The sequence below is a fragment of the Cydia fagiglandana genome, chromosome 14 (assembly GCF_963556715.1).
Source record: "Cydia fagiglandana chromosome 14, ilCydFagi1.1, whole genome shotgun sequence".
Lineage (NCBI taxonomy): Eukaryota > Metazoa > Arthropoda > Insecta > Lepidoptera > Tortricidae > Cydia > Cydia fagiglandana.
In genome coordinates this window covers 7,406,373-7,420,856 of record NC_085945.1, presented here as the reverse complement: position 1 = coordinate 7,420,856, position 14,484 = coordinate 7,406,373, and the positions used below count along the sequence as shown (strand labels likewise).

The 14,484-nt window shown below is 35.8% G+C and overlaps 1 protein-coding gene across 1 annotated transcript; it reads right to left on the bottom strand.

Annotated features, from left to right (window-relative positions):
- Nucleotides 1–840: 840 nt before the first annotated feature.
- Nucleotides 841–14,228, bottom strand: LOC134670521 (uncharacterized). The gene is made up of 3 exons (XM_063528332.1): nucleotides 14,114–14,228; nucleotides 1,353–1,532; nucleotides 841–1,037 (listed from the first exon to the last, which is right to left on the bottom strand). The coding sequence occupies exons 1-3, from the start codon at nucleotides 14,136–14,138 to the stop codon at nucleotides 895–897; spliced, it is 348 nt and encodes a 115-aa protein (XP_063384402.1). The 5' UTR covers nucleotides 14,139–14,228; the 3' UTR covers nucleotides 841–894.
- Between the last annotated feature and the right edge of the window lie 256 nt (nucleotides 14,229–14,484).

The following is a 14,484-nucleotide window of genomic DNA, read 5'->3' as shown; positions in this document are numbered from 1 at the left end:
AGATAGAACAATCCTTTCAGCTCTCTAGAAATGTTCCAGCCTGTATATCTTGTGATATCACACGATTGTATTGTTATCGCTGAATTCAGGTCCTACTAATAGCAACACTTTAGTTGAACCTTAGATCTTAGCATTAAGGTCGATTTTCAGTTAAAATTATACGACGGTACTCGAGAGACTGCACCGGCTTCGCTTCGCAGAGCTCTGTGCAACTGCGATAAGATTTAACTGCCGTTTTAAAGCAACATGCAGATTACAGGTACCTACCGAGTTTGCAAGTAAAATAACACTAAAAGCGATACAGAGCATGCAAGTCTCAAAGGGAACATTATAACTGCATCTCTGACATTGGCACAAGTTTCATGAGATATATCGGAGCGGCCAAGGTGCTCACAACTTCCTGAGCACGCCTCTATTGTCAAGGCGTTACAATGCTTGTTCAGATGTTATGAATACCTTGGCCGCTCCGATATATCTGATGGCGACTGTACTCAATAGTACATTCTGACTATCAGTCACGTTATAGCAGGGGCCCATTTCTCAAACGGTATTAGACTAATCACTAAAGGCAGGGACACACATCCCACTTATACGCAACGTATGCAATTCATTATGACAATCTGAAATCTGAAATTTGTAGGTATGCTTAGAACATACTTGTCATCACGCGAACGTTAGGTCAACGTAAATTTCATACGACTTTTAAACTTATTTTAGTATTTTGAAAGAGGATTTGTGTGGAGCTAAGTTCACTCAGAGAAAATATACGTGAGATTATAATCTCGGTGTATTGTTTCTTGCTATCCCTTCGAGACCGGAGTGCGAAATTATACATGTAGCTTGCGCAAAAGAAATCAAAGTATATATTTTTTGTCATAAATTTAAACATACATCTTAAAATTTCTTCATCAGACTATCGAACGCTTCCTTGAGATAGATAGAAGCGTTGTGTCCCAGCTGCACTAAGCTGTCGACGGCTTTGCGGCGCTGGGCCCTCATGTTGGGGTCTTCTCGCTCCTTAATGCCTCCAGCTTTATCTGCAAGTAGATTAAAAACTTGTGCATGCGTTTTTAAGAGTCCCGGACTATATTCCTTAACACGTTCCCTGTCCGGGTGCCCTCAATGTGGAGTCATGAAGCTTTTTTAAGTCCGTGCTTCCACTATGGGTTCACAACTTCAAAGTACTAATTCAAAACTACAAAGTGGAAGCACGTTTAGACGTGTGACTTTGTCATATAATTTTGTATTGGACAGTGAACGTAAAACCTCAGCTCATTCCACTGCCGAAGCGTCTGTATTCGCATTATAGTGCAAATATGCTTGTATCGTCAAACACCCAAATGTTAACAGACCTGAGTTCTCATCGCGGACCTTGGAGTATTGATTCTTGAAGGTCTTGCTGGCGCGACGCCAGATGTCCTTCAGCTGATTCATGATTGGGGACTTGGCCACCTGGTTGGCGATCGCGTGGATATCGTCTACATTGGCCGTGAGGAGTACATACGACTCCGCTCGGACGAACAAGAGGAAAGCTGGAACAACCGGTTCATTAGCGCATTCACTGCCAGGGTATGTGGCCTAGGAACAAACTTCTATGACGATGAAAGCACATGTGCGTCGGGGGCAGTGAATGTGTTAGTGTAACAAGTATTTATATCTCGGACGAATGGTGTTCATCCATACATTCACTGCCAGCGCCTTAGGCCTATATTCCATTTTAGGTTGTTTAGGAAGTTTCTCAGCAAATGTGTTTTGTAGAATTTGTACAATGGGAAAACAAGAATGTCAAACCGAATTTATTGAAAAACAGGAGAAAATGCGTTAAAAAGCGAAAGAAAATTGTTTGTGGAATAGGTTGGAACGATTTCATATTTGTGACAATATTAGTGTAGACGTCATGCACCATTTTTGCGAAGGCGTTCATAGATATAGCATGGCTGCTATCATAAAATCATTAATAAACAAAAACTTTTTTTCACGAGAACAACTAAATTCGAGAATTAAGTATTTCAATTACAGCAGTTTGCAGGGCCGTCTTAAACTATGCTGGGGCCCTTGGGCCCTTTGGGAAATTAAACAAAGCTAATTAAAATAACATTTTTTGACTATGATCTTCTATTTATTATGAGTAATCAAATATACTGTTACTGGTCTGTCCTTCGGGACCCCCTGAAGATGGGGGCCCTGGACACGGGTCCCGTGTGCCCTTATTGTAAAGATAGTACTAGCAGTTTGGAAGATAATCACCCACCGCCATTTAATGACAAACATTTAACTAATGGATCAATCATTATGTCAGCTTCAAAATGTTATGTTTAGTAAGAAATTTTCGGTATATAATTGGTGACCTGATCGCTGATGAGATATGGGAAATGCTACTTGATGTTGCTAGAAATAACTGATGTGTTAACAAGTCAAGTAATTTCCTTAGAATATTTAGAAAATTTAGGAGAAGTTATCAACAAACGTCGGACTATAGGGGGCAGTTAGAGGGCAAGGTAAGGTTTACAAAAAAATCTTAACTTACGAGTATTATAATGTACCTAGTATCTGTAACATAGTTAATTAAATTAGTTACCCGTTATCATTTATTCATCTTTAATGTGTAAATATATACTCTTTGAAGTGATGACTGATAGCCCACTGAAGTGGCCACTTAAAAAACAAATAAATAGGTGACATGCGTCATTATGACTGTTGTTCATACTTATATTTGATGGTAGATCGCCGTCTAATCAATAGAAAGATTTGCTTTATTTGTTAATTTGCATATCTATGTATTGCAATGGATACGATACTACGACAGCACTCCGAACTTAAGTCACAGAAAGGTCACATATATTGCTTAATATGTAAAGTTAATATGAAGCCCAAAAAATATAATGTTGATCGTCATCTATCTTCAAAAACACACAAATCAAGAAAAACTACTACTCTTGAGAAACTGGTCAATAAAGATATAAATTTTAGTATTGAAAATGGATATTTACAAGCCGACGAAGAACCTTGACTGCCAAGAATTTGGAAAAAATATTAATAATATATTCTCATAATATGCCTACAAATGTACCATGAATGTAAATTAAATCAAATATAACACAGACTATTCAATCTTATTTTTATTTTAAATTTAAAGGATATAAAAAAATAAACACCTAACTAACGTACAGCCTTAAAGCCGTGTTCATAGAACTTGACATCCCCAGTTAACTCATTTGTTTTGTTCCTTTCTCACAGCCTGCAATTGTCTGAGTGACGGATAAAGCCAAACGAACTTTTTCGCCATTTTGACTTATGTGTAGTCCATAGTTTATAAATAACGCAGTTAGTTGCTATGATATTTGGAATTTCACATTATAAATACTAGGTACCAAATACTAAGTACAAATACTCAAAAGTGAATTGATTGATTCGAACCTATCATCTGACATGCCACGAAAATCCCCGCTGGAGTCCGACTAGGTCAGTAAATGAATGCTCAAAAAACGTTGTAGAGGGAAATGCTAGGAACACAATTTTGGACTCCGTAACTTTGTTTAGACTAGTTAGGAGTTGAACATATCAAAAGTCCCCGGCTGTAGCCCCGGTGCTGCGGGGTAGAGGGGGGTAAGAAGGTCGAATTTTTCGGTTTTTCATTGATATCTTGGAAACTTTGCATCTTAGCGACATGACTACTAAGACAAACCGAAAGCTCATAAAATTAGTTACAAGTTTTATCTAGTCAAGTTTTTCGATATCTTGAATAGTTGTTGAGATACCCGCTCTTGAAAGTTTATTTAGGGATTTTAATTTTATCTTGATATCTACATCAGCGATGCTGTTAGGCCATGTTTGGTATCATTTTCGTATAAATCGGGGGTGCTGAATTCATTTATGGTATCACATTGACACTATTCCGAAGTAAAACCAAAATTAAAAAAAATATATTTTTAAAAATCCTTCTTCACGTTTAAACCGCTGAACCAATTTCGTTGAAATTTTGTATAAAAATAGTTTCAGTCTCGACACAGGCCATAGGATGGTTTTTATAACCAAAAGCATCTTTTGAGGATGTGAAAAGTGGGGTGGAAGTTTGTATGAGGAGTCAATAACCGCTGAACCGGTTTAGGTGAAATTTAGGGTGGTATACATCTGTGATTTAGATGAAAATGATACCTAACATGACTTCAAACTTTACCTTAAGCAGTATTTACCTCAGGAATTCAGTTTCGTCGACGAAGTTGAATTCCCCCCATACTCCATTTCACAACTTTAAAGGATGATTATTGAGATAAAAAGTATCTTATGTCCTGTCTTGGGACTCGAAATATCTGTATACCAAATTACAATTAAATTGGTTGAGCGGTTTAAGCGTGAAGAGGAATTAAAAAAAAAAGGTAAGGTAAGTACCCCTATTAACGAGCCCATTAAAATCGGCACTGATTACCGCGGTATGTACAAAAAGGCGTTTTATAAGAAAGCCTAGTGACTTCTTAAAAATTGAAGTACATACAAATATAGCTTTCTATATTGAATGTCGAATAAGTATAACACTATTAAAGAAACACAAAGTAAACAATTCGAAAACCGTAAACTAACTCATCGGGGGCGCAGGATTTGAATACTCCATACTAACGCGCAACACCTCAAGAAAGCAAACGCGTATTTTATTTAGTGATTTTCATAGTAATGGTGAATATTACAGAAATACTAAGACTTTATATCAATTCTTAACAATGATATTTATGGTTCCCAAATCCTCAATCTGTAAATATTTGCTTACCAATAGTAAAAAACAGGAAATTAAAAACCTCGGTGTTGGGTTCCATTTTTTGGTGTGGTTCCTAATTTCGAGGTATACCTCGGTAATAGCGGAAACAGTATTTTAAGTTCGAAGGGTTATATATTCATATGTAAATACATATTTCCGTAACTCTTGATGTTATTGAAATATTTAACCATCTATAAAGCTAGAGAGCTATTAACGTGGTATGAAATCTATTCATGAACTCTTAATTTTGACTACAGATTTAAGCACTTAACTGGAGGTTTCCTTAGAAACCATTATATGAGAATCTTGCTTAAATATTGATATAAAAACAAAAGCATGGCTGACAAGTCTGTTTTAAACAATGTTTCGTAATAATTATTATCTTCCATTTTGATTGTGTTCAAAATATACGCAATCGTTATTTATTTTTATTACTCGTAAATGGGTTTTACAAAAATGTGAATTAAACCGTTTAGCGATGGTTACAAAAGACATCACTCGGTAATATGATATATGGGAACCCAATACCGACCCACCTACAACTTTGGTAGGAAATAAATAAGTTCATAATATAATTATTATAAAACCTATTGTATTATTTTAATTAGAACATATAATACACCAACATACAATCGCAATCCAACGCGGCAACGCAGCGAGCGTGATGGGCACCTTTGCGTCGAGGGCAGCCCGGTACGGGTTTCAGTAGGTTGTTTATTTTATACATATTTAAGTTTAGTTTTTAATTAATTTAAAATTATGTTTGGATTATGACTGTGTTATTAATAAAAGATGCAGTAAGTACATCCAATATTAATTTATTTTAATATTTGATTTCACGTATCATTGGATCAATTTAATGTTGATGGGCATTTATTTGTGTGATGAACACATATATTTGTTCCTAAGTCATGGGTGTTTTCTATGTAGGTATATAAGTATGCCCAGCAGTGGGACGTATTGTATAGGCTGAATTATTATTTATATATTATAAATTTGTATTTATCTATATAAGTATGTATATCGTCGCCTAGTATCCATAGTAGAAGCTTTGCATAGTTTGGGGCTATGTCGATCTGTGTAAGATGTCAACTTTATTTATTTTATGTAGATACTTGTATACAGCATATATTTTTGATACGACCACATATATATTATTACCTATAGTTCGTTTTTTTAGCATTAGAAAGAACTTGCAAAAGGTAAGCGATCTTGACATGTCTTTTAATTGAAAAACACTTTTTAAAAATCAAAAACTATTACTTATGAAAGCAGAAGAATATAAATGATTGTATTAGATTCATAATTGTTACATATTTGCCGTAACTTATTTTTAAAATGTGTTTTTCAATTAAAAGACAGATCAAGATTGTTTACCTTATTTCTAATGCTAAACAAACGTACTATAAGGTGTTGTTAGTAGGTGTAAGTAGACTCAAAGGAATTCACATTCATAATTATTATGTTTTACTACAAATCCTCTTATTTTTCCTTATTGAAAAACAAAAAAAAATATTCATTGTATCATATGATCGGAAATCTGATTAAATATAATACCTACTATTTATTTAACTACTATTGTCAAATAAATAAAAGTAGATATATAAAGAAGGAACTAAAAATGCGACGGGTTTAATATACCCTCGTAAAAAGGAACACTTATCCGCGGTATTTGGGTAGCAATGATCAATTACCACGGTAATAGGCGATTTCGACGTTTTAGGTTTAATAATTATTTTTTTCTATATAATTGGCCAAAACACGTCCATAAACGAATGAAATATAAATTTCGATGTACAAACTATCATAAAAAAATATGTCTTTGTTCATACAGAGCCAGCTTATGCTTCATTTTTGGCTGTCTTTGTAAAAGTTGCTTAACCCCCTCGTTAATAGGGGTACTTACCTTATTTGTTTAAAGTTTATATGTTTTTTCTAAGGAATGGTGTCAATGTGATACCAAAAATGAAATCAGCACCCCCGATTTATACGAAAATGATACCAAACACGGCCTAGCAGCTTCACTAATGTAGATATCAAGATAAAATTGAAAGCCCTAAATAAACTTTCAAGAGCGGATATCTCAAAAACTATGCAAGATATCGAAAAACTTGACTGAATAAAACTTGTAACAAATTTTATCAGCTTTTGGTTTGTCTCAGTAGTCATGCCTCTAAGACGCAAAGTTTCCAAGATATTAGTGAAAAACCGAAAAATGAGACCTTCTTTCCCCCTCTCCCCCCCAGCACCGGGGCTACGGCCGGGGACTTTTGATATGTTCACCTCCTAACTAGTCCAAACAAAGTTACGGAGTCAAAAATTGTGTTCCTAGCATTTCCCTCTATAACTTCTTATTTCTTGGCCTAAGTGTCAACTGTTTCTGTATTTTGGAGCGAGATACTAATATTGCTTATGTCAATTCAGAAGTACAATTCATACAATTAGTTTAGCCATTCGTCAAACAGACAAATATATTATAACTTATAAGGATCTGTATAAAACAATTAACAGCAGGTCAGAACCCTTAAAAATTCCTCAAATATGCAACAACAGGTGGATTTCAATTGAACCTGCTGTCAAACGAATATTAGAACAGTGGGAAGTATTGAAACTTCTTTTTGATGTAGCGAGAAGGAAAGAAAACTACTACATGGCTGAAATGCTGTATGAAACGTATAATGATCCTATTAATCACTTGTATTTTATTTTTTACAAAATGGAAAAATAGTGTCTTTATTTCCTCGCCTTGAACAATTGCTAATTAGTTTTTTTTTACTTGTATTTATTGTACATAAAACCAATGTTAGAGCAGGTGCAGGTGGTGAATAAACTCTTTGAGAGTAATGATGTGGATGTCACAAAACTCTACAAAGATTTGGTTCATCTAATTGGTTTCCCATGGGATAACTTTGTAAATTAGTAACCATTTATTAATATGGAAAATTTTGTTATTTATTTACTTAAAGTCACGAGCTTTTTCGGTACTCACATTCCAAAATAGTGTTCTAAATGTTTTTTTAAGATTTGTATGACGGTAACGGAAGGGACGGAGGCAAAATCTAACCCTACCAAGGAATATTGTTTTTAGTGTTCCGTACAAAACTTTGTTTACGGAACACTTATGGGATCACTTCGGTCTTGCAAATCAGTTAAATACGTTTTTCTCAGAGACCGTTTGACATAGATACCTAAAATTTGGAACAGTTATAGCAATTACCACCACTCATATTGTAAATAAGTCAAAACTGCTTATTTCTTAGTAAAGGGGGAGATTTAGGGGGTTGAGAGGGGTAGGCTGAAACTTTTTTCATTTGTAAGAATCGTGTGGGGTACCATTAGAAAGCTTGCAAAAAATTGAGTCGATGGACTGATTTTGACTTCATTTTAGACTGCAATAGTTTCGTCAAAAAATGCATTTAAAGTTGCAAGTTTTCATACAAAAATTTTCACCTCTGTCCTGGCGATTTTCGCGAAAACTATAGCTAACAGGCAGCTGACCAGTCAATACCCAACTTAAAGAAGCATGGAGACGGCGGGAAAATTATCAGCTTAACTTTATCTTTATTAGTTTTTCAACTGCAGCTTGACCTTTGATTGCTTAGGGCTAGCTAACTGATGCTTACACTGGTCAATTCATATTAGGCGAGAAACATCCTTAGTTAAAACGTTGGCATTGAAATTTATGACTTATGTCTTTGACACAAAGTTTAATTCTGCTTGCTTATTTTTGTGGGATATTTAATTTTATCTCAATAGCCTACTATAAGTATGAAAGAGATCTACAAAATACGACCTTATTATATTGCAAATAAGTTTCAATTTCGAACGGGCTTTCCAAGCAATGGACTACGTATCTCAAAAATAGGAAAAATTCAAATTAAGAATTCCGTTCTTGACTGTCGTTGTGTTTTTTTTTTCACAATAGGACACATAGAGTTAGTAAGGCGTATAGAGATAATAAAGTCATTTAATATTTATGAACAGCTTTGGCCTCATGTATAGATTTTATTGAGAGTATCTGATTCGTCGAAACAATATACACAATATTCCTTTTCATTAAGTACCATTACATTTCTGTATTAATTGTATAATTATAATATCTATTAATTATATTCAGTACTTATGTATATTTTTGAACGGATCGGTGAGCAACAAGATTCAGGGCTATAACCGCGAAAATAGAAGTTAGCAAATTGCGAGCATTTTTCTCTGTCACTCTAATTACGCCTTCATTGGAGTAAAAGAGAAAGATCCCCGCAAATTGCGAATTTCGGTTTTCGCGGTAGCCCCTCAGTCCTGTTACGAGAAAATAATTTTGGAAGACATTAATAGTATATGACAGTTAAATATCACAGTTTTTAGAAACAAAGGTAAAATTGACGAAATATTTAAAGTAAGCCGATCTTGTTTTTTAGCAGTTCTAAATAATATTAAAGTCTATATATATGGCATAGAACTAGAAACAAAATCAAATAAAAAATAATAATGAGTTCTAAATTCAAATTGAAGGAGTATACATTTAAGGTATTATAGGCCAAGCGCGCACCACGATATTAATTTTTGCGACACGATTTTAGAATCGCGCTGTAATATATCGCAGAAAATTCACTGCGCGCACTGCGATGAAAATGAAAAAGTCGACCAGTCGCTTGTCATGAAACGTGTCTTTAATATGCGATTGCTGTATGACTTTGAGCATTTATAACACAAAGGTGATCCCCGTCTATTTCCATAATTAAATGGTCAACATCTAGCATCTCATTTTGAGACTCCATTGGAGATGCAGGTGCCGAGATTTTGGGGTTTGGAGAGCGAAATGCCGACATTGCCGACTGAGGTCCGGCCGGGGTGCGATTTTATTATCATAGTGCTCGCGGGGCCATACAACTCCGCATGCTGCAATTCACTTTGCGACAATCGCGTCGCGAACAATCGCGGAAAAATGTGACAAATCACAATTTTAATATCGCTGCAATTTTTTTGTCGCATATGCGCGCACTAACATATGAACACATACGTTGCATTTCTGCGACAAAATTATCGCAGGACAAAAAATCGTGGTGCGCGTTTGGCCTTACTCTAAATTATTATAATACATGCATTCGCGAGATGCTCGACTTCGGTATTCAAACACAAAGCAATAGTACAAATATCTAACTAAATGCAAAGGCCGAAGGAGCGATTCGAAGATCCGAAGCGTCCGACAGACGCGCGCCTCCCGTAACTTTTCCAAGTATTTTTAAGTACAAGTGTCTAAGTCGCAAGATCCAAAGGCTGAAGTCGCATTGGGCCGAAAGCCCGAAGCATCCAGGAGGTCAGTTCTAAACACAGGTAATTAATAGGGATGTACCGACTAGTCGCCGACTAGTCGGGAAAGCCGACTATCCGGCCACATTTGTAGTCGACGATTAGTCGGCGACTAGTCGGCAAAAATGGCCGATTAGTCGGCACTTTATAAATGACAGAAAAACAGGGCAAAAAGAAATACACAGCAAATATTTACGATAAGTTTTTCACCTATTTTACCCACATTCCTATTTAGGGTGCTTACGAAAACTTTTGTTTGAATTATTGACCGCTTGGTCGCTTTCTTGTTTGCTTGTCGTACATATTATATATAGCCTTAGGATTTTTTATTCAGTTCATTTTTCAGCGTTACTATATGTATATTTATAATATGACGAATAGAGAGGGGTAAAACGGTTTTTTATTAAGTGCATCTGAACCGAACTTAGACGAAACTAATGATCCGGCCGACTAGCCGACTAATCGGCCATCCGAGCGCCGATTAGTCGGCTAGTCGGCCAAATCAATAGTCGGTACATCACTAGTAAGTAATTAATACAAGTGTCTAAATGCGAACGCCGGAGGCCGAGCTCCGCGTAGGACCGAAGGCCCGACGCCTGCAAGATGTCAGTGGTTAAACACAGAACTGACAGCCTGGACGCTTCGGGCCTTCGGCCCTACGCGGAGCTCGGCCTTCGGTCTTCGCATTTAGATACTTATACTATTGTTCTGTGTTTAAGTACTAAAATCCTGGACGCTTCGGGCCTTCGGCCCTACGCGGAGCTCGGCCTTCGGCTTTCGCATTTAGACACTTGTACTATTGTACTGTGTTAAAGCACTGACATCCTGGACGCTTCGGGCCTTCGGGCTACGCGGAGGTCGGCCTTTGGCCTTCACATTTAGACACTTGTAAAGCTCTGTGCTAAAGCGATGACATTTTGCTAAAGCTCGGCCTTCGGCCTTCGCACTTAGACACTTTGTACTATTGTTCTGTGTGTGTAGTTGAATACAGTATCCTAAAAACAGGCAAACAACCTCTGTAAAATGTAACGATGCGAGCGGTACGGCTACCATCAGTTTGGCATTGACATAAACGCTACCGTGGGCGTGAACGTAATTTACTTTCTATGCATCTCGCTCGTACTGACATATTAGTGCGAAAGAGATATACCTATAGGAAGTAAATTACGTTCACGATATCGTTTATGTCAATGCCAAACTGATGGTAGCCGTACGGAACACTAAATGCCTCGAGCTATCTCGGACTTGGCCAAATTATTTAATAAGGGAAACATACAATTAGTTTAGCCATTCGTCGAACAGACAAATATATTAGAAGGATCTGTATAAGACAGTTAAATGCGGGTCAGAACCCTTAAAAATTTCCTAAATATGCAACAACAGATTGATTTCAATTGAACCTGCTGTCAAACGAATATTAGAACAGTGGAGTTGAAACTTCTTTTTGATGTAGCGAGAAGGAAAGAAAACTGCTACATGGCTGAAATGCTGTATGAAACATATAATGATCCTATTCATCACTTGTATTTATTGTAGGTACATAAAACCAATATTAGAGGAGGTGCAGGTGGTGAATAAACTCTTTGAGGGTAATGATGTGGATGTCAGAAAACTCTACAAAGATTTGGTTCATCTAATTTGGTTTCCCATGGGATAACTTTGTAAATTAGTAACCATTTAATAATATGAAAAATTTTGTTATCTTTACTTAAAGTCACGAGCTTTTTCGGTAGTCGGTACTCACATTCCAAAACAGTGTTCTAAATGTTTTTTTAAGATTTGTATGACGGTAACGGAAGGGACGGAGGAAAAATCTAACCCTACCAAGGAATATTGTTTTTTAATAAGGGAAACATACAATTAGTTTAGCCATTCGTCAAACAGACAAATATATTAGAAGGATCTGTATAAGACAGTTAAATGCGGGTCAGAACCCTTAAAAAAATCCTAAATATGCAACAACAGATTGATTTCAATTGAACCTGCTGTCAAACGAATATTAGAACAGTGGAGTTGAAACTTCTTTTTGATGTAGCGAGAAGGAAAGAAAACTGCTACATGACTGAAATGCTGTATGAAACATATAATGATCCTATTCATCACTTGTATTTATTGTAGGTACATAAAACCAATATTAGAGGGGGTGCAGGTGGTGAATAAACTCTTTGAGAGTAATGATGTGGATGTCAGAAAACTCTACAAAGATTTGGTTCATCTGATTTGGTTTCCCATGGGATAACTTTGTAGATTAGTAACCATTTTAAAATGGAAAATTTTGTTATCTCTATTACCTGCTTAAATTCACGAGGATTTTCGTTACTTACTCAAATTCCAAAAAAGTTTTTTAAATGTTTATTTCATACCATTACAGTTTATTTTTCAGATTTGTATGACAGTAACGGAAGGGACGGAGGAAAAATCTGTGTAAATTTGTGGACTTTTTTCTCTTATTAGGTACAAAAAAATTCGTTAAGTAGAAAAAAGGGTTTTCAAATTAGTATCTACTTAAACCACACATTTTGTTATATTTTTATTATCTGTGTATGCTCTCATCTCTGCCATCGCGCACAATGTGAGCACATTTTCGGTTGTAAAAAGTACAATAAACGCGTTGAAGTGAACCACCATTTTTTAATAGTACAGTCCACTAAATAGGATCCCATCTAAACAAGTTCTAAGCTTGTACTGGAAACAAAAACAACACATATTGATCATCAGATGACTCCTTCACAAACAGCACTTTCCTAAAATAAGTAACCACTTTTCTAATACAGCTACTCGTAGTAGTCCGCGAGAAGAGATCCAATCATTTTTTTCTAAAATAGGTAAATTTCAAATTATTTTTTCCTACTCATAATCACATTAGTTAGCGCACGTAGGTACTTCTACGCAAAGAAAATAATTCAGACGGAAAAAACCCTTACCAACTACTTAAGCGAACTGCGAACGGATGTAAGTAATCTCAAGGGAAAACGAATCAAAAATCCATTAGACTAGACCTAATATGACAGTTATGTTTTAACCCGTAATTACTATCCACCATCAATCTGTGTTAAAAGTTAAAAGCCGTTTATGCCTTTTAGCGGCGTAAATTATGGAATAAAAGCTTTCGACCGCCGCCGCAAAAAGTGTATTCATTTTGGCACTTGCATATCGCATAGATGTAAAGTTTTTTTTGGTTTCTACTTGAACTGTGGCCTCTGGCAAGGAAGTATTGATCGCAATCACAATATTTATAAGGGAGACCGAGGTGAGTTGTGACAGAGGAGAGTTGTGACATTGTCGATTTTTTGGGATCTAATAACTGTTAGTGAGCTTGCAACAGTGTGCGTTTGTTAGTTTAAGTTGCGAGCTAACAAACGCACAAAAGGCTAAGGTTATCATAACAAGACTATTACATTATTTAGGTATTCACTGGAAACAAGACTGTGTTTTTATTTCATTTTATAAATAAATAAGAATGTTGTCGGCTTCCTCAAAAGTATTTGTACGGTATCCACGCTTCGTGACGGTACGTAATTTAGCCAAAGGAATCCTTTGGCTAAATTACGTAAATATTGGATAAGAATCAAGAAGCCTGTTGCGGATTTCATCATTGGTTTGTATAAGACGAGACTTATTTTTATTTATATACAGGATGGCTAAAAAATAACTACATTCCCGTTCCCATTCCGGTTTAGAGATTATACTGAGCAACTTTTACTATGAGATCGATCAACCCCGAAACCGCGAAAAATCAATTTGGGTGTTTCATGCATACATTTTGGTTTGGCTGGCTCATATTTTATGGGAGGGTAAATTTTTTTTCGCGGTTTCGGTCCCGGTTGGGGCATGGTAAAAGTTGCTCAGTATAATCTCAAAACCTCCCTGGCAACGGGAATGCAGTTATTTTGTAGCCAAATTTTATTCCTTATTTTATTTGTTTAGTTTTGCGTAGCCATCTTACGAATTCTGTTTTCCGGATAGATTACTTATAAATTGATTATTTTTCAGGCATCAATGTTATAATTGTAATAATTTATTAACATTTAATCAGAATATTGTGTTAATGCTTACCACAAATCAGTACTAAAAAGCCCATCTCGAGTTTAACCACGTAATGATGTCAAGCAGAAATAACCACTTAACAACTTTAAAATAATTTAATCACAGAAATTTATTGCCCGAGAAATTAAAATAGTTTGTATATTTTATGACACTTTTAATACTCCGTATAATACCTGCGATTATGTTAATTATTGAAAATATCCCTAATGCATGCTCACACAAGCATGTTTAGTCGTTGTTATACTCTGTATTATGTATCTTTAGGTACTTAAATAAAAGTAAACAAATAATATGTAATTTTTCGGGTAGTTACAACATTTATTGATTAACCAACCTAATACAAAACCGCCCGGATCTGTCACTGAACTACCTGACTTTAG